This window comes from Gymnoscopelus braueri (genome assembly GCF_963280865.1).
Source record: "Gymnoscopelus braueri genome assembly, chromosome: 12".
Classification (NCBI taxonomy): Eukaryota; Metazoa; Chordata; class Actinopteri; order Myctophiformes; family Myctophidae; genus Gymnoscopelus; species Gymnoscopelus braueri.
In genome coordinates this window covers 34800133-34821103 of record NC_137614.1, presented here as the reverse complement: position 1 = coordinate 34821103, position 20971 = coordinate 34800133, and the positions used below count along the sequence as shown (strand labels likewise).

The following is a 20971-nucleotide window of genomic DNA, read 5'->3' as shown; positions in this document are numbered from 1 at the left end:
TGTTTTGTGCCAGGGACCCCCAGAAGAAAAGATATCAGTTATTTTTTGCTTTAAAAAAATATAAATATTCAAAGATATGCACACTTTTTCAAGGTTTTTCAAAAATAGCAGATCTACAAGCTCATAGCGCGGCACTCTATGAGATTGTAGATCTGCTATTTTTGAATAGCCAAAGCTAAGTGGTTAAAAATGATTGTGACGCTATGTTAACTAATTTAGCTGGGGACCCCCTGGTACTCCCTCAAGGACCACTGGTGGTCCCCGGACCACTGGTTGAAAACCACTGGCCTATATGAAATTTCATATACAGGCCAGTGGTTTTCAACCAGTGGTATTTCTGCATTGTGGTATTGCTACTTAAGTAGCAATACCACAATGTAGAAATACCGTGAGAATGAAAGACCTCCTTTTAAAATGTCACTTTCACAGGAGGATGAGTTTCATTTAGTTTTTCACTGTGTGCTGTACAATGATGTAGGACATTATTAATTTGAAAAACTCCATGATAAAAATTCAGATTTATTTTGGATGTCTGAATGTTGTCTGTTCACTAAGGAAGTTTTTGTTTTAGGAAAATTCATAGAGAAGGCATGGCAGTTGCGTTGGAGAACGATGTATCCGTAACTCACAGCCTGGACAATCAATATGTTTATGTATTATGTTTGTGGGGTATCTTAGTGTATGTAAATTGTGTCTTGTAAGCCTGTGCGGGCTGGGCATCTTGTGGTGCGTGCAGGACACTTATAATAAAAATTCTGTCTATCTTCACAAGTACATGTAAAAGTATAGCCTACTTATTATAGAAGGGTCCATTTCAGAATCATATTATTGTGTTCATCACTTTAAAAAGGTGCAAAAGTGATGTGTTGTGATTTGTTGTTAAAGCTCTATTTTCTGATCGTAATCATTGCTATAGAGTATTTGTTCAATAATAGGGGTCTCCCCATCTCTTTAATGAACAGAAAATAAAAGTTAGGTGGGTCACCAATTTCATCCAATCAGCAGAGAGACCTCATTTATCAGCTATAATTTAATTCCAAATTTGTCTGCTCATGTTTTTGTTTCATCACTTCCAATTTCACTCATTTATCCTGTTAGGGCCCCTACACACTGCCATCAGTAAATGTATGTTGTCTAAATCTCCAAAGTAACTAAAGCTGACGTCCTAACAGTCTGTATGATCTCCGTCTCCGGATCTAACATCGAGAAACACTGTTTTTAAGTGACATTTGAGTGACCCTGGGTCAAAGATATATAGTCTCCCAGACACCCGAGTATCAGTTTGTGTCAACAATGTAAACACACATGGTTGACAAGCCTTGAAATTACAATAAATAACAGTGACACTGTTGTACATTATTGTAAGTAGGGCTCAGTCAGAACCAAATGCCCTCGAAAATGAACTATTTAGTTATTACAATGTTTAATTGAGAAGGAAGTCGAGTCTAATAATGGTTCAACTTGTTATCTGAAAAGCGTCCTTTGGAAATTCTTCTAATAGAAAAAAAAAAGAATTGTTACTATAGATGTCGATGAGCTTACGCCAATTCATAGGTTAACTTATTTAAAGTCTATATTATTGAATATAATAATTGAAACGGTAGAAAGATGCTGAATTATTTCCCACCCCCCCCCCCCTCCCCCAACTTTTTCAATACATGTTATGCTATTTACAGTAAAACACCATGGAATGATCAAATAGCCTACTTAAGGTAGGGTAAGTGATTTACTTTGGTTAAAATAAGTGTTAAATAGTTCTATATTCTGATAGTAGTCATTGCTATAGAGTGTTTGTTCAGTAAAAGGAGTCTCCATGTCTCTCCAGCTCTTTATTAAACAGAAAATGCATTTTCAGTGCCCTTTCCTGATTGGCTTAAATGTTGTCACCTACCTGAAAATGTACTATATTATGTTTAGTAAAGAGCTGGAGAGACCCCTGTGACCGATCAAACGCTCTGTAGCAATGATTACTATCAGAATATTGTACTTTTTAACCGTTTCACCCAAAAATATATATACCAAAAAATATATCACCTACCCTACCTTTAATGTAATTGTAAAACCTTAAAAATTGTGGTCCAATTATTCTAAGACCAAGCAACACCCTCACTGACCATCCCAACCTTACCCACCACCACTTTAGACACTAGGATATATTTCAAGAACAGCTTTTTATTGATGACTCACCCAAACATCTATAGGAATACTTTCATTGGGTTAGATTCTCTTATTTACACAATGCTTCCACAAAGTCATACAAATACTTGATAGGTTTCATGTCAAAGTATATATATTATACATTAAGACCTGGGAATGAGAGTTTCAAATGTTTTGTAAAGCAACTGTCACAACAAATCTACAAACATGGTAATAGAAAAAAAAAGAAATGGACCGTTCATTAAATTAATTACCGCAAAACAAAATAATATTTTCAAGTCTGTACAATAGAGTTCTCGCGTGTCCATGAACTGAGGGTGATGAAGGATTGCAGATCTTCTATCGTTCCGTCTTCAAAATGTCCAGACAAAGGCAGATCTCAATACGCGTCGTGACAGATCTGTCCAAGGCAAGGGATGAGAGAAACGTACGATCAGTCTTGTCTCTTGACATGTCGGCTTAAAAAGAAAAACGGAGAAGCGCGGCGCGGATGAGGAAGACGGCTGTTCCCCTCTTCTCTTGTCCTCCAACTTCAGAGATGAGTCTCGAATCTCACTTTACGTGCATAACATCCAATTTTAACCTCTTGCGCCTGGGTTGTACGAAGTCATCTCCAGAGTCGTCTGTGGCCTCCTGCTCCTGCTCCTTCTCCTCCTCCGCGACTGCGACTGCCAACTCGTCTTCTGGTGTCTCAGGGAAGCTCTGGTCGGGGTACATCTCCAGGAGCTTCTCCTCGAAGAGGATGCTCACCGCCTTGCCACCTATCGCCATCTCCGAGCCCACCTGGCGAAGGGGGATGGAGTGGGGAGTGTTGCAGGGAGAGGGAAGAGGAGAAAGGAGGTAGGAAGGGAGGGATTGTGAGAACATTAGAGCTGGTTAGGACTCTTTGTGGCAGGCCAGTCCCAGTTCAACCTTACTGTACAGAGACAGAGCATAGGTATCCTGCCTCCACCACCGCCCCTGGCTGCCTTTCTTTACAATTTCTTATTTTGTGTCAAATATTTCATAATGATGGGTCTCTTTGTTGAGTCATTCCGCACAATGCAATGATCCAACAATCTACCAGTAGACTCATACACAAATATTGTATTAATGTTTTTATGGCTTTACTTTCTTTTTTTCCCCCCTCTTTTTTAACACCAGGTAGAAACTGCGGATTCCTGCATCTGCTGGTAGACTTATAGATCTTTTGGAATTTCAGAGACTTTGTTAAATTTGTTTCACGTGTTCCTTGTGAAATCATAATTCCAAATGAATGGTTCTGGAGCCTTGGCGGGGGGGCAGGACACTCGTGCTCTATTTGAAACGGCTTACCTGGTTATTAATCTGTTTCTCCTCATCATATACTTGGATTATGCGAGACATCTAAAAAAAAGGGGCGATAACAGTAAAGACAAGAAAAGCAGCAGGGAGGCAGGAGCAGAGGTTTACAGCACAGGCAGGTTAGCCGACAACCCCGTCTGCGCTGTAAGGCCTAGACTACACCTCTTAGCCAAGTGAAGTGATGTCTCAATCGGTGTCGTCATGCTACAACGCATCCCACTTCCCAATTGCTGATGCTGCAGTGTCACATGCTCTGTTCAAAGTCACCTGCCCCTGACTGGTGAGGGAAATTATCTGCTTGGCGCTGTCAATTCTCAATGAGTAGCAGACAGTAAGATCTTGTTTGGATTGAATTAAATGGGCATAAAACCATTGGCCAATTTTTATAGTTTGTTTTCCTGTACAGCTTAGAAAACTACAGAAGGGTAAAACATGGCAGGCTGACCTTATAGCACACTATAATGTAAGCAATGCAGCGTAGCTAATACAATTAATAATGGGTATGATAGATTTAGGTGTACCAATGTGCATTGATAATACTGTTGACTACTGTCTATGCTTGCTACATTGTTAAACCTACATCTAACACTCATTATTAATTGTATTAGCTGCAGCTGTGTTGCTTACATCGCTGTGTACAATAAGGTCAGCCTGCCATGGTTTTTTAAAATTTGATTTACACTTGTGGTTTTTAACATCGGCTGTGTTCTGATTCAAACTTTGTTTTGCACTTTCAGTGCTGGTCGTCTCCCTCGATCAAAAAGTGACAGACACTACCCACTTCTTTGTAGTAAGAAGAGGGATCCCCACACGGACATATGGTATATAGACCCTTAAAATTAGGATACACAAAAGGAATCTCACAGTCATCAGACAGCAACAAACTGGATTACATAACCCAGGCTCAACACTACAATAAGTTTGATAACAGTACAAGGTACGAAACAAGTAGGCTTCAAACCAGAGCCCGACTGAAATCAGATTTTTGGATCCAATGCTGATCCTATTTTATAGAGCCCTAGCCCACCAATTACAGACGTTTTGACGGATAGTTTGTCAAAATGTGCAAAATGTTCTAATCAATTAAAGAACTTAGATTTGATTGAAGTTTCTATTTGAGAACATTTAACTTCAATATATGAAAAGAACATTTAATGGCTTCTTTGTGACCTTTATTGTAATTTCTTTTGTAAAACAGAGGCTGGTTGTGACCTTTATTGTAAACTTTCTAAGTAAAACAGAGGCTGGTTGTGTCTCAGCCAATCACAGCCTCAGTAGACTTTCCTCTGCCTTGTGTCAGCACCCGTGCATCACGAGACAGAGCGAGAGAGGCAGTGCCGAAGCACGTTTGTTACTGCATTGCCTATTGTTCACCTCAAATGTTTTCAGTTACATATTTTAGCGTATTGTAGCGTATTGTTCAAGTTTAAAACGAGAACATTTGTAATGCACCGTCCGGCCTAGCCTGGTAAACCCTCCCTCCGGAAATCTCATTTCCATTTGATTTCAGGAAGGAGTCTGGCCTGAAGGCTTGTCTGGGCGTTTCTAGCCCGTACACCAAATGGACGAGCCTATCAGCGTCGTCGCACATCGTTCTGTGATTGACAGCGACAGTTGGCCAATCAGGTGGCGAGTCCGAGTGAGCCCGAATGGGACGAGTGCAGCCGACAAAAATGGAACGATCCGCCATTGTTTCTGTGGCCAGTTACACTTTTTACTTTCGGTTTTAAAACGCTCTCAAACTTATTTTTTGAGGCACGGAATTTAGTTTTAAGATATCGTTTGGATAGAATTTAGTTGTTTAACTTCATATATGTGGTCAATTAATCATGACAGAGCCCAGGGGCGGGCAGTGACACGCATGTATCCAAATAAGGCAACCTATTTTGGGCATGGCCGTCTCAAAAGTCCCGTTGCGTCACATTAGTCTGGTGAACTGCTGATTGGCTGAAGGGGAAAAACGATCATTGGCTGAAGGGGTTGTCAGTCAACGGTATTACTCACGCCCAACTCCAGCCCACAGCCAATATTGCAGAATGGGCGATCAGGCCAGACTCACTCCTGAAATCAAATGGAAATTAGATTTCCGGAGGGAGGGTTTACCAGGCTACGTCCGGCCGCCATATTGAATTAAATTAAGAACAAAGTAGCAGCTGTAGTGTCTCGATCATGAGGATCAGCTGCTTTGAACATTGAGATATGGGAATCACACAGGTGTATGAAAGCATGATTATTCATAGGGGCCTGCTAATGTAATTACGTTTTTGTTTGACAGGAAGTAATTAAGTTTAGACTTTTACAGACTTTTGACAAAGATACACAAAAAATGATTTATTCAAAAATGTATGTTACGGCAAGTGGGGTGTGTATGTATGTGTGTGTGTGCGTGTGCGTGTGCGTGTGTGTGTATATATATATATAGTTCGTTTAGCTGCGTCCATTTATAAACGCTGTGTCTGCCATCTTTTATATCTTTCAATAGAGTAACATGTGTATGTGTGTGTTTATATATATAGTTTGTTTAGCTGCGTCCGTTTATAAACGCTGCGTCTGCCATCTTTTATATCTTTCAATAGAGTAACATTGTCCTCTAGTGGTGCTTTTCATCATATTATTGGTTGAAATTGGTTAGTTCCTGCCCATGTAATCATGCATTAGGTTTTTGTTTGACAGGAAGCAATTACGTTATTTTGTAATTAATTTGACTTTTAGGGACTTTTGGTGTTAAAATACACAAAAAAGTATTCTTTCATTTGTGGGGATCTATTGATAACTATGTCCCCATTTTGATCACGGATATGCTCTAAAAGTGTTAAAAACATATTTCTGCATGTCTTTAATTATACAATGAACAAACAAGTAAATATAAAATACACATAAACCAAACTTAAGTTGAATTAACTACTAGAAATAGCCTAAATACAAGCTCACGAGTCGAAATGCGTTGCATTTTGTTCTTGTTATCTGCTTTGTGTCCGGGTAGCTCAGTCGGTAGAGCACTCGCCTTTCGACCACAAGGTCATGGGTTCGATCCCGGGCCCTGATAACTCAGCGTATGAGTAGCACGGCTTGGGTGTGGCAAGTCATCCGGTAAGTACTGGGAGCTGATCCCTGTTTCACAACGTACTGAGGTGGAGCGCAACCCCTACGGTTGCGCTCCACCTCAGTACGTTGTGAAACGGGGATAGACTCCCGCGCTCAGGCCAATACCGACAATAAGCCTCTCCGACCTACTACGTACATGTACTCATTATATTTGGCGATAAAGTTTCATCTGATATCTGTCGGGTTCTACTTCAAAACACATCCACGGCAGGATGGAAGAGTGGATGTAGCAGTTAACAAAAAGGGTGAAAGGAGGGAGACAGATGTACATTCTCCACACACATTCATCTGAATCACAAGAAAAATCTCACAGAAAGATTTTTCTTTACCCGCCCCATCTGGAAAAGACAAATAAATAAAACCACAATATTTAAAGACCACGTTTAAAAAAAAACATAACACATTTAAAAAGCTAGCTTTGAGAAAAAAAAAAGAGAATTCAAGCTGAATTGACCACAGACGTGTACAAAAAGAGTCAGTGTTACGGTCCAGGTGCTATGTTAGTGATATTCAGCCGATGTTCCCATAGCCACAGATGAAGTGAGCACCCAGGGACGCCACACCACTCCACAGCAGCCAATGTTAAGTCAGCACACCTCCATGCAAACAGTAAGCATGGCTGCACCATATAGAAGAGATGTGCTGTATGTTGCTGCTTTAGCAACACCGTAAGCCTGAGATATACTTAATTGCTCTCGAGTGTTGTGCACCGACAGCCGATCCTACAAGCTCACAATGCACGAGAGCTTGTAGATCGGCTATTTTCAGTGTGCGACACTTGCGCGCAACTGGGTATAAATCATGCATTAGCATATCTTCTGGTCCATAAGCACGGACGTACGCATGCGGGTGCCCATCCCACCCGTCGTCCCCACCCCATAACACCCCAACCCTTGTCCCCCCCCCCCCCCCTCCACATACAAAAGACACAAAAGCAGGCTGAGGAACTCATGCTACTCACCTCGTTGTACTTGGCGCAATTGTTGAAGACGAGACGCACGTCGCGGACAAAGTCCTGGAGCGTCTTGTAATAATGCGAGCTCCTCAGCTGAAGCTTCTTCTTCACCTTCTTCAGGTCCATGGGGTGCTTGATGATCTTGTGGTAGTTGGGCACCTGAGTTGGAAATGAACAGGTCACAACAGGTCATAAATACAATAAAATATAAAATAAAAATCACACCCAGTGTGAAGTGGGCGGTGTGGTCATCACAGTGGTCATCACAGTGATGGAAGCTCACTTAAAAAAAAAATGGATTTTTTGAAGTGCATAATCCTATTTATAGGTTATTAATGTCATCATGTGTCTCGCTAGCCAATCACAGTGCTGAATAGAGTCAGCCAATAGAGTCAGCCAATCACAGTACAGCTAGGGGTGTACTAATGAGCCAATCACAGTACAGAGAATGAGGTGTCCCAACCCCACTTATAGGGGCGGCTACACCGGCCAAAAATGAAAGCTTAATTTGTCTTTTGTTTACTTTTGATAGTTATTTGTTATTTGGGGGTTTGGTTGCTTTTATTGACAGTGACAGTGGTGAGAGACAGGAAATGTAGGGGGATGATATTCAGCGAATGGTCCGGCTGGCCGGAAATGTAACGGGGGCTCGCTGATCGGAGCATTGCACCCATAATTAATTTATGGTATGCCCCCTAACCATTCTGCTATCGGGACGCCCCTGAAAGCCTAATTTGTGACTCATAAAATCATGTCATGGGTCCCTAGAATTTGGTTTATGACACATTTGGAAACAATCACATTTATTATTGCCTATTAAGGTAGAGGACATCCTTCAACTAATGAGACCTTCAACAAGTGGCCTCTTGTACTGGACTATGTAAAAAAAGATTAAACTATTGATCCCAGGTGGGAAATTCTGGATTTTAGTGGAGAATTCAGTGTGTGTGTGTGTGTGTGTGTGTGTGTGTGTGTGTGTGAGTGAAACTTACAGAACTGGGAACAGGAAGCCTAAAACCCACACTGAGCTCATGGCAGAAAATGTACAGCAGGAGGCGCTCACATTTCTGTGAATAGAGAGAGACACGTTAGTGTTGATGGTTCGTGGTGTCACAGAGACTCACTGCAGTGTGATGTACTGTTTGTGGTAGTGTTACTGACCCGCCGGTCCTCATGTCCCAGACCCTGGTCAGCCTTGGCTTTCTTGGCGTCCTCCGTGTACTCTATCTCTGGGTTGGTCAGGTTCCGACAGAACGTACAGAGGAAGTCACCCCTGAGAGGAGGGGGATAGGGTGATGCTTAATTTGTGTGCCATCGTACAACAGTGTCGTGGACCGGAAACAGCCGATCAATAAGCTTACAGCTCAACACAACGTCGTACAACTAAGTATAAATTAGGGCATAAGTTGCTAAAGGGTACTGAAGTAATCACACACAGACCACCTACCTGGGGAAGATTTTGATGGTTGGGACATGACACCTCATGTGGAACACTTTGGGACAGCGGTCACAGCACAGTAGGTCACCACCGTTGACGCACACGGCGCACCAGTCCTCGTTGGGGTCGTCCTCCTTCGCGCCGGGATTGGCGGCCGCGGCCGCAGCCGCAGCCCCTCCCCCCGTGCTCTCTGCCCTCCCATTGTCCGAGTTACCGTTGGTCAACGGCGTGTCCGTGGCAGTGCTGTTGTTCTGGAAAGATACCGTGGATGTTGTTGTTGTGGATGTCCAGGCGGAGGGGATGCCAATGCAGGATGTCTCAGTCCCGGGCTCCGTTTTGATGCGCTCCCCTTGGGTCTTGTGGACGTCATGGCCCGAGGACGGCACGCCCGGCACCGCAAGAGGACTCATGCTGTCAGGACTGCTCATCTGGGGAGGGAGACATTTACACAAACAGAAATGATACGGGATGTATTTGCCATACGATGAACATGAACAATGACTGAACGCTTTTAAACTAACACACTGTGTAGAGTACCTTTAGTGGGATCTTTTTAAAAACTCCATACTTTATAGCTAAGCTGTAAATGGTATATTTTATGCATGCTGATTGATAGAAGATGGGTAATGTATATGGGTATTTATAGGTATATGGGTAAAGACTAATTCAAACAAAATTGCAACCACGTTGCAAAAAAGGGTATTTTCATCAGTGTACAACCTCCCAATCTTTGACTTACAGGGTAAAAATGGTACAGGTATAGGGTTTCCCGAGTTTGGTATGACTCGTGATCTATGCTACAAATGAGTGTCTATGTATCTACCATGCAGGCGCTCCTCCCAGCATCCTTCGCTCGCTCCATCTTCACATTGGAGGAGGTGGCGGTGCTTTGGCAGCTGTAGTCGTCCTCGGCCCCAGGCTCCTGTTTCACCCTCACCTGCTCTGTTGGAGCACTGGTGGCGGGCACCGACCTGCCCGCTGAGCTACAACTAACACACACACACAAGACAATCAATCATTATAGTACCATCTATGTTTTCGTTTGTGCAGTTCACATTTACAACCAGCAGAGGACATCAAAGTCTACATTAATCATATGAGGAAAATTAAGTCAAGGTACTGTTCTCCTTTTAAATGCATCTTTCAAGATAAAAAAAAAGGGAGAATAATAATTGATAATCACTTCCTCTCTATCGCTTTGCCTTTAAACTGTGTAATTCACAGGATTGATTTCAGTTAATAAAGACAAAACATGGACGTAACATTTCTCAGGTGTTAAGTGGGTTTAGAGGGAAAAAAGTCCAATATGTCTTCATGCACGAGTATGCATTGTGCACATGGTTCTCGGTTCTCATTAGGGATGTGATCATGTCACCCATTCAGGTGTGTACAACTCAACAAATCTGTGGTATAACCTAACATTAATCATGATCAGAATTTGTGTCAAAGCCCTAATGTTTCAAATGAGAACCTTTAATGTGTTTACTTGACAATTCCTAGTCATGTCTGTTCAGTGTTCATAGTTAGAAAGAACAATAATTTGTTCTTTACTGTGCGGCTGAAATATTTGCCACAAGCATAGGCAGCATATATTTCTCTATAAACCCCCCGGTTTAGTTATGGAGTGTTCCCTCTGAACTCCGAATCTTCATGGAGATGCCGTTTAAAAGCTAGGTGGTGTTCTTTCCTAACGGAGTCTCTCCTCCTTGTGCTCTCATCAGACTCACTTCATAAATGGGTCATCAATATTGGAAGTATTAACCCTTCCATAATCTACACATACATCACCCAGTGATGTCACACAACACTCTCACCACATTGCTCACCACGTCACCGGGTGGCAACCCAGTGATGTCAGAATGTGTCACCGTGTGTCAACCCAGTGACAAATTCTGATGTCAATGGGTGTGTCACTGTGTGATTGGCAAGTAATGTGGATGTTATACACATGCAACCCTATGACTAATAATGTGTCAAGTATTACTTTAAGAGTATGAAATACTAGTGGCAAAAAAAAACAGCCCTTTAGTAACTACACTGTTGAGAAGCATCACACCTTTTCTGGTGATGCAAGCTTTCAAGTTTTCCTGAAGTGAGCCTCATTTGTTATCAGTGTCCCTCTTCAATCATCATTATCGCTAGTTTAATCACTAGACTTGCTCTCCTAATCACAGAGATTTTCAGCTGAGCAGATCTTTTTCAATGGAAGATTGAAAGGATGGGTTCCCTAGGAGCAGTTCACACAAACAGCGTGATTTGGTCACAGATGTTATAGTGCTATGCCAACAACCTTGAGCTCATCACCACCAACCGTGGAAATGGGTCATTGGCTTCTGGGAAACTGGTCCCCTATAATGCTCCTGCCTCTGCCCACAATAAGGGCAAAAACAGTTGAGTGACCTGCTCTTTCCTCAGGGACCAGAACAACTTCTGGTTCCCTTGGTGAATCTGTAATCTTACCTGCCCCTGCTGCCTGTGCTGGACGTACTAGAAGGACGTGCGGGAGTGTGGGAGTTGGACAGACCTGTGCATGTATAGAGAGAGAAAGAGAGAGAAAACGGGTTATGGTGGAACAGAGATTGGTAGCTGGTGAAAGCCAAAGTCGAACTGTACCGAAGATTAGGGATGTAAACGATTCATCACAAGACAATTTATTATTGATACAAAAATGTGATGACCAAATCAGTACATTGAAACGTGAAAAGTCTTTTAAAGGGAGTAATCTAGTTTTGAGTTTGCTTGATCACCGCACGCATGCGACAGTCATATTACGTCGTATACATTTGAGAAAATCATATCGTGAACCCAGTATCATATATCAAATCGTGAGTTGAGTGAATCGTTACATCCCTACTGAAGAAACAGCCAGCTCTCCTTAAAGCCAATTTGACTAATTGTTTGGAGTCAGTTTGCAAAAATGCTTAGAAGTGACTCCTTGCTACACATTCCCTTATTTAACCAAAGAGGGGTCTTAAAAATGAGGCTATAAATAGCACTAATTCTACAGTACAAATGTTCATACAAACACCTTTACTTAACAAAAGAAAAATGGGGGCATAAATAGTACTAATTCTGCAGTCCAAATGTTCAAACAAAAATGTGCGTTTAACAAAAGAGGAGAACGATCAGTTTAATCATTGTATGGGTTAGCTGGAGGCGTTATTATGGATCCCATGCCAGCTCCAGGCAAACCCTGCTGTGATTGGTCAGTAGTCGCTGTGATTGACAGTTCTCGTTTTTGCAACTATGCCTAAACCTAACCTCAGTAAAACTATGCCTAAACCTAACCTTAACCCTAACCTCAGTAAAACTATGCCTAAACCTAACCTTAACCCTAACCTCAGTAAAACTATGCCTAAACCTAACCCTAACCTCAGTAAGACTATGCCTGCCAGGGAGCCAATCAGACAGGTAAGGCGGGTCTATATCCTGGAGCGTTGGTGGGATCCATAACCACGCTAGCTGGAGCACCACTGAACAAGGCAGGACAATAATGTCTAGAAAACCAGGAAGACAGACGGCTCCATTAGAAGTAAAGCTGTGTCTGACAACAATGAAGCATCCCGTCTGAGACGGTGTTTCTACCTGAGGAGCCTGGAGAGTGTGTGGAGAGTCCAGGAGAGGGAATCATGTCCAGACCTCCCAGACCTCCCAGACCTCCCATCATGCCGGGATATGCGCTGGCCGCGAGGTAGCGATTAAGGATGTGGCCCAGGTTGCTGGAACCAGCGTCCTCCAACTGGCGGTGCCAAAAGAACACAGCAGGTAAGACACACAGACAAAGGATAAGAGAGAAACCAGATTCAAGACTGGATGTTGCAGAGGGAGAGTGTTTGGTCAATTGTATCTATCTGCACACACCTTCTGGAGCCCCGAGCACAGATTTATTTTCTTGTTTTGGCCAGAGGCCATTCATTTTTGGATGCAATTCTGAATGTGTAGTCTAGCCTAGTGGATATTAGGAACCTGCAGAGAGCAATGATTGGTTCTAGACACATTTAGTCGGACATATCCCATCCGATTCGTTGGTGCTCATTCCAGCTTCTTTCATTCTGTGCTTCAATACATCTACCAACAGATTCCCCATGCTTGTGCAAAGTCATGTGCCTAGTTTGTATGCATAACAATTGAACTCACTCCATCTCCAAGAAAATGGCATTTTAACCATCAACCTGGTTAAAATGCCATTTTGAGCATGTCATCATAGTCATAGGCAAATTATTTATATTTAATTGTTGTATCAATCATAGCAGATCAGCCATTATCGCTGTGCGACACATAGGCTGTGTGGGACGTACCAGACAGACTTGTGAACAAATTAAAAAGGGAAGGCGCATCCCATGGCAAACGCAGGGCCAGAGACAAACGCAGGGCCAGAGGTTAATTACCTGAATGGGTGGGATCTCGGGTAGGCAAGGTAGGTTCTCGGGGTTGGTGACGGACGGGATGAGCTCGATGGGGCCTATGATGGGGCTGGCAGGACCCCGGTGGGCATGGGCGCTAGCCATGCTGGCGCTGGTGGGGCTGGTGGGGTTGGCGTTGTGGAGGGACGCCACCGGGAAAGACCCCGCGTGCCCCGGGTTAGAATGCTGAAAACGACAACGCGGAATGAGCCGGGTCACTTGATGGATTGTATGACAATGTATGTGTTGTGAGAAGGGATGCATGCTCATGCATTGACGGTGAGAAGGACGCATGCATGCTGCACAAGACACATAAATGTCAAAGTAGGAAAAAAAGGTGCCAAACCCCTGATTGCAGTAAGAAACGAAACCTTTGGTGGCTCAGCTCTGATTCTATAGACATCTGGACACAAAGAAAGATTGTCCGGATATAGTGCAGGTCGCTCTTACCGTGGCCATGCATGCATAGAATCAATGTTTAGAGACATAGATTTCTCTTAACATGAGCAAATAAATCCCAAAGAAAAGTAGCTTTCAATGTGTAGATACATGTTAGGCGAGGCTGGGTTAAGGAGGGGAGAAAATGTTGACAGTATCCTGTCAAGAGAGCTCCTGAAATCTGATTCGGAGTCAATTACATCGTCAAAAGCAACTGCGCTTCTGTTGGATTGTTAATATCAAAAGCACAGCTAGCAAGGTCTAGGGCCAGAAACACCACACTTATATTCAGGCACACAACAAACAACACTGGCCACTCATAAAAATAGCAATTGACCCACTTTTGCTTGAAAACTTTGTTTAGATGCAGGAAACATTACTTAATTTTCAGTCCATAAGTTTAATTTATTTTAGTGGGGGGGGGGGGGGGGTCTTCATCACTCAAGCTCAGTATTCAACGATAGCAGTCAAATTTGCTTAGATTGTCAACTTGATAAACACTGCTGCTGGTGTGAACAATTATTAAAAAGATAAATAAATGAAGTTGAGCAGCTCATTTGGATATCATCTAATGACACCAATTCATTATGAGCATTTCTACGCAGCACCCAACTCTCCCCTGCCTCGCCACGTGTATGAACCACAGCTGAGATAATACAACAGCATTTATGGCAGTTGTATCATTTTAAACAATTATTAAAAAGATAAATAAATGAAGTTGAGCCGTTCATTTGGATATCATCTAATGACACCAACTCATTATGAGCATTCTATACAGCACCCAACTCTCCCCTGCCTCGCCACGTGTATGAACCACAGGTGAGATAATACAACAGCATTTATGGCAGTTATAAAAGATTTGCCTCAGTCAACACTCACATTTGCATTATCGTAAATCCTTTGTCATGTTAAATCAAACAGTAGCTGCAGTGAGTACGTTTTCCAGAGAGAAAGACACCATGGGTAAAAAAAAAAAAGCCTATTTCTTGTTAGTGTGTGCGTTGGGGGCGTGGGGGGGGGGGGGGGTTCTACGTGTGCACTGACCTGTCTCTGCAGCTGTGGCTGCATCATGCTTGGGTACTGCTGGCCATTGTGGCGGGGCTGAGCCGTGGGCATGCGGCCCGGAGGGGGCAGCCCCGGTAGACGCATGTGATGGGACGAGGGGTACATGTGGGGGCCCCCCGGCGGCCCGCCGTTCATACCCACGGGACCCCTTGGGAGCTGCTGCATGCTGATGAGCCGTGGGGGCTGCACAAGCTGGGGACGCAGATAAACCACAGTGTTCACTTGCAAATCTTTACACAAATGGGATTCAAATAAGAGAACGAAGTGAGAATGGGACCTTATATAAACATCAGACGCTCTAGTGTTCATTTTTATCTGTGATTGCACCAGTGCACGTTGCACCAGTACACGTACTACATCCATAGCAGTATTCAGCAGTGCATCTATATCAGTAGCCAACAGTATTTGGGAGTAACAGACATCGCTGGACACATTTTGGATTGTACGACAATTGTTAATGTTTTGTTTCTTTCTTTTTCTATTATTTTAAAGAGTCTAAAATGTGTAAGAGTAGTACCAAAAAGTGTGTTTTGAAGAAAACGCAAAATGGAGGAAAATCTAGTCTGGCACAAATGGCCAGGGCCTATATGAGAAGTTCCAAGGAATCCAGCAGAAACTATTTCGATTTTGTACGACCTACGGTTCAGGAGTTAAAGGCCAAAACATGACGTAGGATGTTATAGCGCCACCATGAGGCCGATATTTTTTTTAAATGCGGTGGAGGTTCTTCTTTGGCCTACTAGGAGTGTGCATGCAAACTAAGGTTCACGGCAAGTGGACGCAATGTTTAGAGAAAACACACTGTCAGGTAGAAATGCCCGTGGCCTATATGGGGAGTTGCGTCATGATGAGCCAAGGAAGAAATCCTGTACGGTTCAAGAGTTATAAGCCAAAACGTGAAGGGCCCTGTTATAGCGTCACCATGAGGCCGATTTGAAAAATACGTTCTCAATTGGCCTACTGGGAGCGTGCATGTCCGATCGGTCCAACAGTGCTGGAGATTAGCTGCTCAATGACACACGCATAAAGAGACAGACGGACGGACAAGGGAGAAAACATAGTTTCCAACCTTTGTTTGTTATCAAAGGCCTTCCATTTTCACATTTCAAAGTTCCCTCAGACATTGTTGGAATGAAGGACTGGCCTCGGAATTCCATTGTTGTGAAATGAGGTGTTTTGCTAGCAGAGTGCAAAGTGAGATGGCCTGAGCAATGTGAATAATACCTATGACAAAGTTCACAGGAAACCCTAATATGGTGAGAAAGGAGTGCTATTGTTTTACTATAAGATATGTTGTCAAGTCTAAGAGACCAGAAGAAGTGGAGCTTGGCTAAGTATACATGTATCCTGTTTGCACTTAACACACAGGGGGAGACGTTAACCATGTTACAACCACCACTTGAGCCCTAGTGTCCCTATTCTGGGCATGTCATAATGGAGGATATTATAATATATAATATCATTTATGATATTTAGTTATATTTAACACATTGAATGCCAAAAACGGTCCGGACCGTTTTTGAGGGTCCAAACGAGAAGTGCCGAAAACGGTCCGGACCGTTTTTGACCCAATTCTATTTTTATACATGTGGGCCACGTGGGGCGCTAAAACGAAACTTTGACATCACCCAAGCAGTTTCTGAGAAGAAGAGGCTGGATGTGGCTCCATGTCAAAAATCCTTCCGGTCGGCGTTTTCAATGTTATCTCCTTGATTAAAAGCTTAATATCTCCATTTCTTTTTAATGTGGTGGAAACGAGCCGTTTTCGATCGGCGATCACGCTGCAATGGAGGGTCGCGTTGGAAATATTATTGTTCCAGGCGTTAGTCGGGACCCTCCGCCGTCTCGCACGCACGCTTTGTTTACATGCATTTCCGCGTCGGGGCTTCTCACAGCACGAAATGTATAACGCAAGTGGATGGAAGAAATGCTGGCACTCAACGTATAATATTTTAATAAACCTCTGGCACCCAATGTGTTAATACAGTCGGTGTTTGAAGAAAATGTCATTCATTCTGCGGCGGTACCCAGAAGTAGCATTGGAAATTTACAAAATCAGGGAGAAAATCACCACTGAAGCACATCACACTCCATCAAAAACATTCTTCAGATTCCTTAGATTTTGTGACATGCTATCAGTGTGATAACTGAGAACTGACAACGCTACTCTCATACAGAAAGGGAAAAAAAACAATGCAACACAGACGATGATGCTGCTTTTGAGCGCTGGTGGTGCTGGGCCGCGGCCGTATGTGTAATGGGACATGTAGTCATTCATTTCTAAGCCTGAAATTTGTAATTGATTTGTAGGTGGACTTTTATTTTCTTACTCTTCGGATTAATTGTTTTGTTTTTTTCACTGTAAGTTGATGCTTCGTAACCACATGAGTAAAATGCCTGGACTATGTTTTTATATTGACAGGATTGTTGAAAGGTGCAGGAAGAGATGTGTGTGCCCGCAGGCAGCCTGTTCAATCTGAAGCCAAGTGACTGCAGCCATCACAGTAGAGACTGCTGGCACAATTTTGCACCAGAGGGAAATCATTCTCATGTTTGCAGCACAATAATAAAGCTGAAATTGAGAGGTCGAAACCACCTTTTAACATATTCTGTCTCTTGTTGAGCTGACTATGTTAAAACTGCATGCTCAGCGACTCCTGAGGCTACTTTGGAATAATGAGTCTTTTGAAATGGTTCAGTCAGGTTAAGTCAACACATTACCCGTGTTCCACTGTAACAGAACAATGTGTTCCCTGATCTACTAAGCATATTGACTGTGATTGTAGATAAATCAAGGGGTGCAACAATTAATCGAACTAATCTAATTAATTGATTATAAAAAATAAATAGTAGATCTACAAGCTCAAACTGCATTACATTGACGCAGTGTGAGCTTGTAGATATGCTATTTTACGTGATACCGTCGTACGACAAAGTATAAAATAGGGCCTAAGTGGTTAATAAGAAATCAATTTAGTACATTCTGAAAATCAATGACAAATTTTCATCGATATATAAAATATATATACGGTAGATAATATACAGATTAAGAAAATATGCTTCTCGATTATTCGATTACTCAAAAATTTAATTGAGAGAATAATCGCTAAATAATATAGGTAGTTGCAGCCCTAGATAGAACATGGTTTCTGAACAGCTGCAGCCCAGCTTACTGTTCTGTTGCATATTTGCCACACTGGCTACAGAGCGCAGTGGGAAACCAGAATCTCTGAGTGTTCCATGAGTGTATACTACTAGAAGTTTTGCCCACTACGCGGGCAGAATTCTAGTACCCCCCCCCCTAACCCCCCCAAAGAAAATGTCGTTTGGGGGTACAAAATCATGGGATAAAGAAAAAAAGAAAAGATACCCAGAGGGTCGCCCACCCCCCCCCCCCCCCCAGGCCGTGACCTACAGACACGGCGAAGGAAAACTGTGAAGCCACAGCCACGCATGCAAGATGTTGCACATGAACTCTGCAGCCGCACTGAGGCGCTCCAACACAAACACTCTGACATAAAGCTTCACACAACAAACATCAGCATCACACACAACATTCACCACAATGACAAACAAATTACGTCCGCGCAAAAATAAGCGAGGGCTCGCTTATTTTGGGGTTCAAAAATCGTGGGATAAAAATTTTAAATTTTTTTAACAATGCATCGCGTCCTGCCGTCCTCCCTCTCTCTCCATCTCCTTGTCTATCTCTCTCTCTCCCTGTCTTCCTCTCTCTCGTTCCCTCGTTCCCTCTCTCTCTCTCTTTCCCTCCCTCCCTCCCTCTCTCTGTCTCTGTCTCTGTCTGTCCGTCAGCGAAAATTCTCTCTCGCTGTTTGGCTGACTATTCTCTCTCTCCCACCCGCCCCACCCACACACACAGAGACGTGCGTGGTGTCACTCTCTCCCCGTTTTTTTTTGCAATACAAAGCCTTGACTACAGCACAACAGATCTGTGTGTGTGTGTGTGTGTGTGTGTGTGTGTGTGTGTGTGTGTGTGTGTGTGTGTGTGTGCCAACATACGCTGGTGGGTGAGTACGCACCGTTTTTCGCCTTCAGCCAATTGCAGTGCATTTTTGCCACCTCCGCGACTAATGTGATGCAACAGGACTTTTGAGATGGCCATGCACAAAATAGGGTGCCTTATTCGGATACATGCGTGTGACTGGCCGCCCCTGCCGGTTCTCTGAATTTTTATTTTTAAATAGGCTCTGTCATGATTAATTGACCACACATATGAAGTGAAACAACAAAATTCTATCCAAACGATATCTTATAAGTAAATTCCGTGCCTCAAAGAAGAAGTTTGAGAGCTTTGTGAAGTTGAAAAGTCTGGCCACAGAAACAATGGACCGAAACAATGGCTGCCGTTCGTGTTTGAGCGACGACGCTGATAGGCTGGGAGAGTGAGGTTGGGTTGGGTTGCCATGTCATGTCCAGGTGTTGTAAGCGTGAAGTGGGTGTAAATTGGTTAGAGAAAGTGCGTCGACGCATGCGCAGTGTGCAGCTTTGTGTTTTTTCATGAAGCTGGTTGCTTGTTGCTCACGCACGATCTGGCAACAGCGGTGCATACGCATGCGCAGTTTTTTTTGTACAAACACAGTACAAACACAGGTACAGCCAGTCTGCCAATTGTAGATGTAGATGTAGATGTCCAGCCGGGTGGAAACAGTAGCCAGCCGGGGACCGGGGATGGCATGGGGGTGGTACAGGGTGGGGTCTTTCATGGAGGCTAAAATGAATTATCACACTCTACGACTGTGATCTTCAAATTTGCAGCCAATCATAACACACTTTCAAACATATTTGCTGATCCTTTAGCAGCCTATAAAAAGGCCTCTATTACTTAAAAACTCCAGTAGAGTCGACGACGAATACTGATGTAATGAAACTTGAAACCATTAAAAATACAAAATACTTTTAAAGAGCAGGCCTATCAATACGGTGTAGTAGCTAAATAGTACGATTATCTATACTTTATCCATACACATTGGCTCAATAAAAAGACAGTGATGATAGATGTACAGTATATGAACGAATTGTCGTATCTTTGCAGTGCGATTAACTAAATGGTGTATTGTTAACCACTTAAGACCGTCATTGTCATAGAACGAAAATAGCCACTCTAAAAACTCACAACACGTCGCACCGTGACACGTTGTGAGCTAGTAGATCTGCTACAAGCGCATGTACATGAAATAGTGAGTAACAGCTGATCCTCTATTGCAGCGGTTCCCAACCACCGGTCCGCGGACTGGACATGTACCACCGGTCCGCGAGAAGGCGGCCGGGAATTCCAAGTTTATGGATTGTACCATATGCGCAGGCAACGTTGAGTCTATAACCTTGCGTCACCAGGATTTTACAAACAACGGAGAAAAGTTGAGTCGGTCAAATGCCCAAGGATTCGTCAGTGATGTCACATCACTGACGAATCCTTGGTATCTTTATAACCAACTTCGAACATAAATGGCGTACTGTGTCCGTGCTACTTCCGTGTCGCATAGCAGTGACATCACTGTCAAATCCTTGGTGTCTTTATCGTAGCCTTTCAACGTGTGTTGATCAGAGGCGTCACTACAAGCTGTATTTTGTCACGCTCGCGGTAGTGAAACACTAAACGGGATTATTATTTCATGTCAACGTTCAAGTACAACTATCAGAAGATGTAACCCAGGTAAAGTAATGCATCACTCGCCAAGTTTAACTAAAGTTTTCCACCTGTCCAAAGTCATTTCTGATACAGACATAATGATTTTTTAATCATCCTATCCTTGTTAATATATTGCCATTTATGTCAATGATATAACATTAAGTAGTGATATGAACATATAAATAGCAGCCAGTCATTGACTGCCAGACAACTGTCTTCTGTGTTTTGGTACGAATGATGAGTGACCCCCCCAAACCATGCCGGTCCGCGAACATTTTATGAACTGTCAGCCGGTCCGTGGTAACAGAAAGGTTGGGAACCCCTGCTCTATTGTATGCAAGGCTCTTCAATTTAAAAAGTACAATCAAAGTCAGGAAATCACAAAAAAGGAGCTACCTGGAAATGCTTTAATGTACACTAGTAAAGCTATCCAGATG

General features: G+C 43.0%; 1 protein-coding gene across 7 annotated transcripts in view; it reads right to left on the bottom strand.

The window, feature by feature from the left end:
- Nucleotides 1-2133: 2133 nt before the first annotated feature.
- The window catches only part of trim33 (tripartite motif containing 33), a gene marked incomplete at its 5' end in the record, with an annotated part of 37292 nt that continues 18454 nt past the window's right edge, over nucleotides 2134-20971 (bottom strand). For 3 of the 7 annotated variants that reach the window (XM_080444801.1, XM_080444800.1, XM_080444802.1), the window contains 12 exons: nucleotides 2134-2940; nucleotides 3472-3522; nucleotides 7547-7699; nucleotides 8533-8607; nucleotides 8702-8813; nucleotides 8988-9406; nucleotides 9802-9967; nucleotides 11439-11502; nucleotides 12564-12717; nucleotides 13367-13567; nucleotides 13728-13784; nucleotides 14864-15067. In XM_080444801.1, the coding sequence (XP_080300927.1) occupies nucleotides 2710-2940; nucleotides 3472-3522; nucleotides 7547-7699; nucleotides 8533-8607; nucleotides 8702-8813; nucleotides 8988-9406; nucleotides 9802-9967; nucleotides 11439-11502; nucleotides 12564-12717; nucleotides 13367-13567; nucleotides 13728-13784; nucleotides 14864-15067 (1887 nt within the window). In that variant the 3' untranslated portion in view covers nucleotides 2134-2709. Of the gene's footprint in view, nucleotides 2941-3471; nucleotides 3523-7546; nucleotides 7700-8532; nucleotides 8608-8701; nucleotides 8814-8987; nucleotides 9407-9801; nucleotides 9968-11438; nucleotides 11503-12563; nucleotides 12718-13366; nucleotides 13568-13727; nucleotides 13785-14863; nucleotides 15077-20971 lie in introns of all 7 variants that reach the window. The other 4 variants (XM_080444804.1, XM_080444805.1, XM_080444799.1 and 1 more) reach the window with 3 other exon arrangements.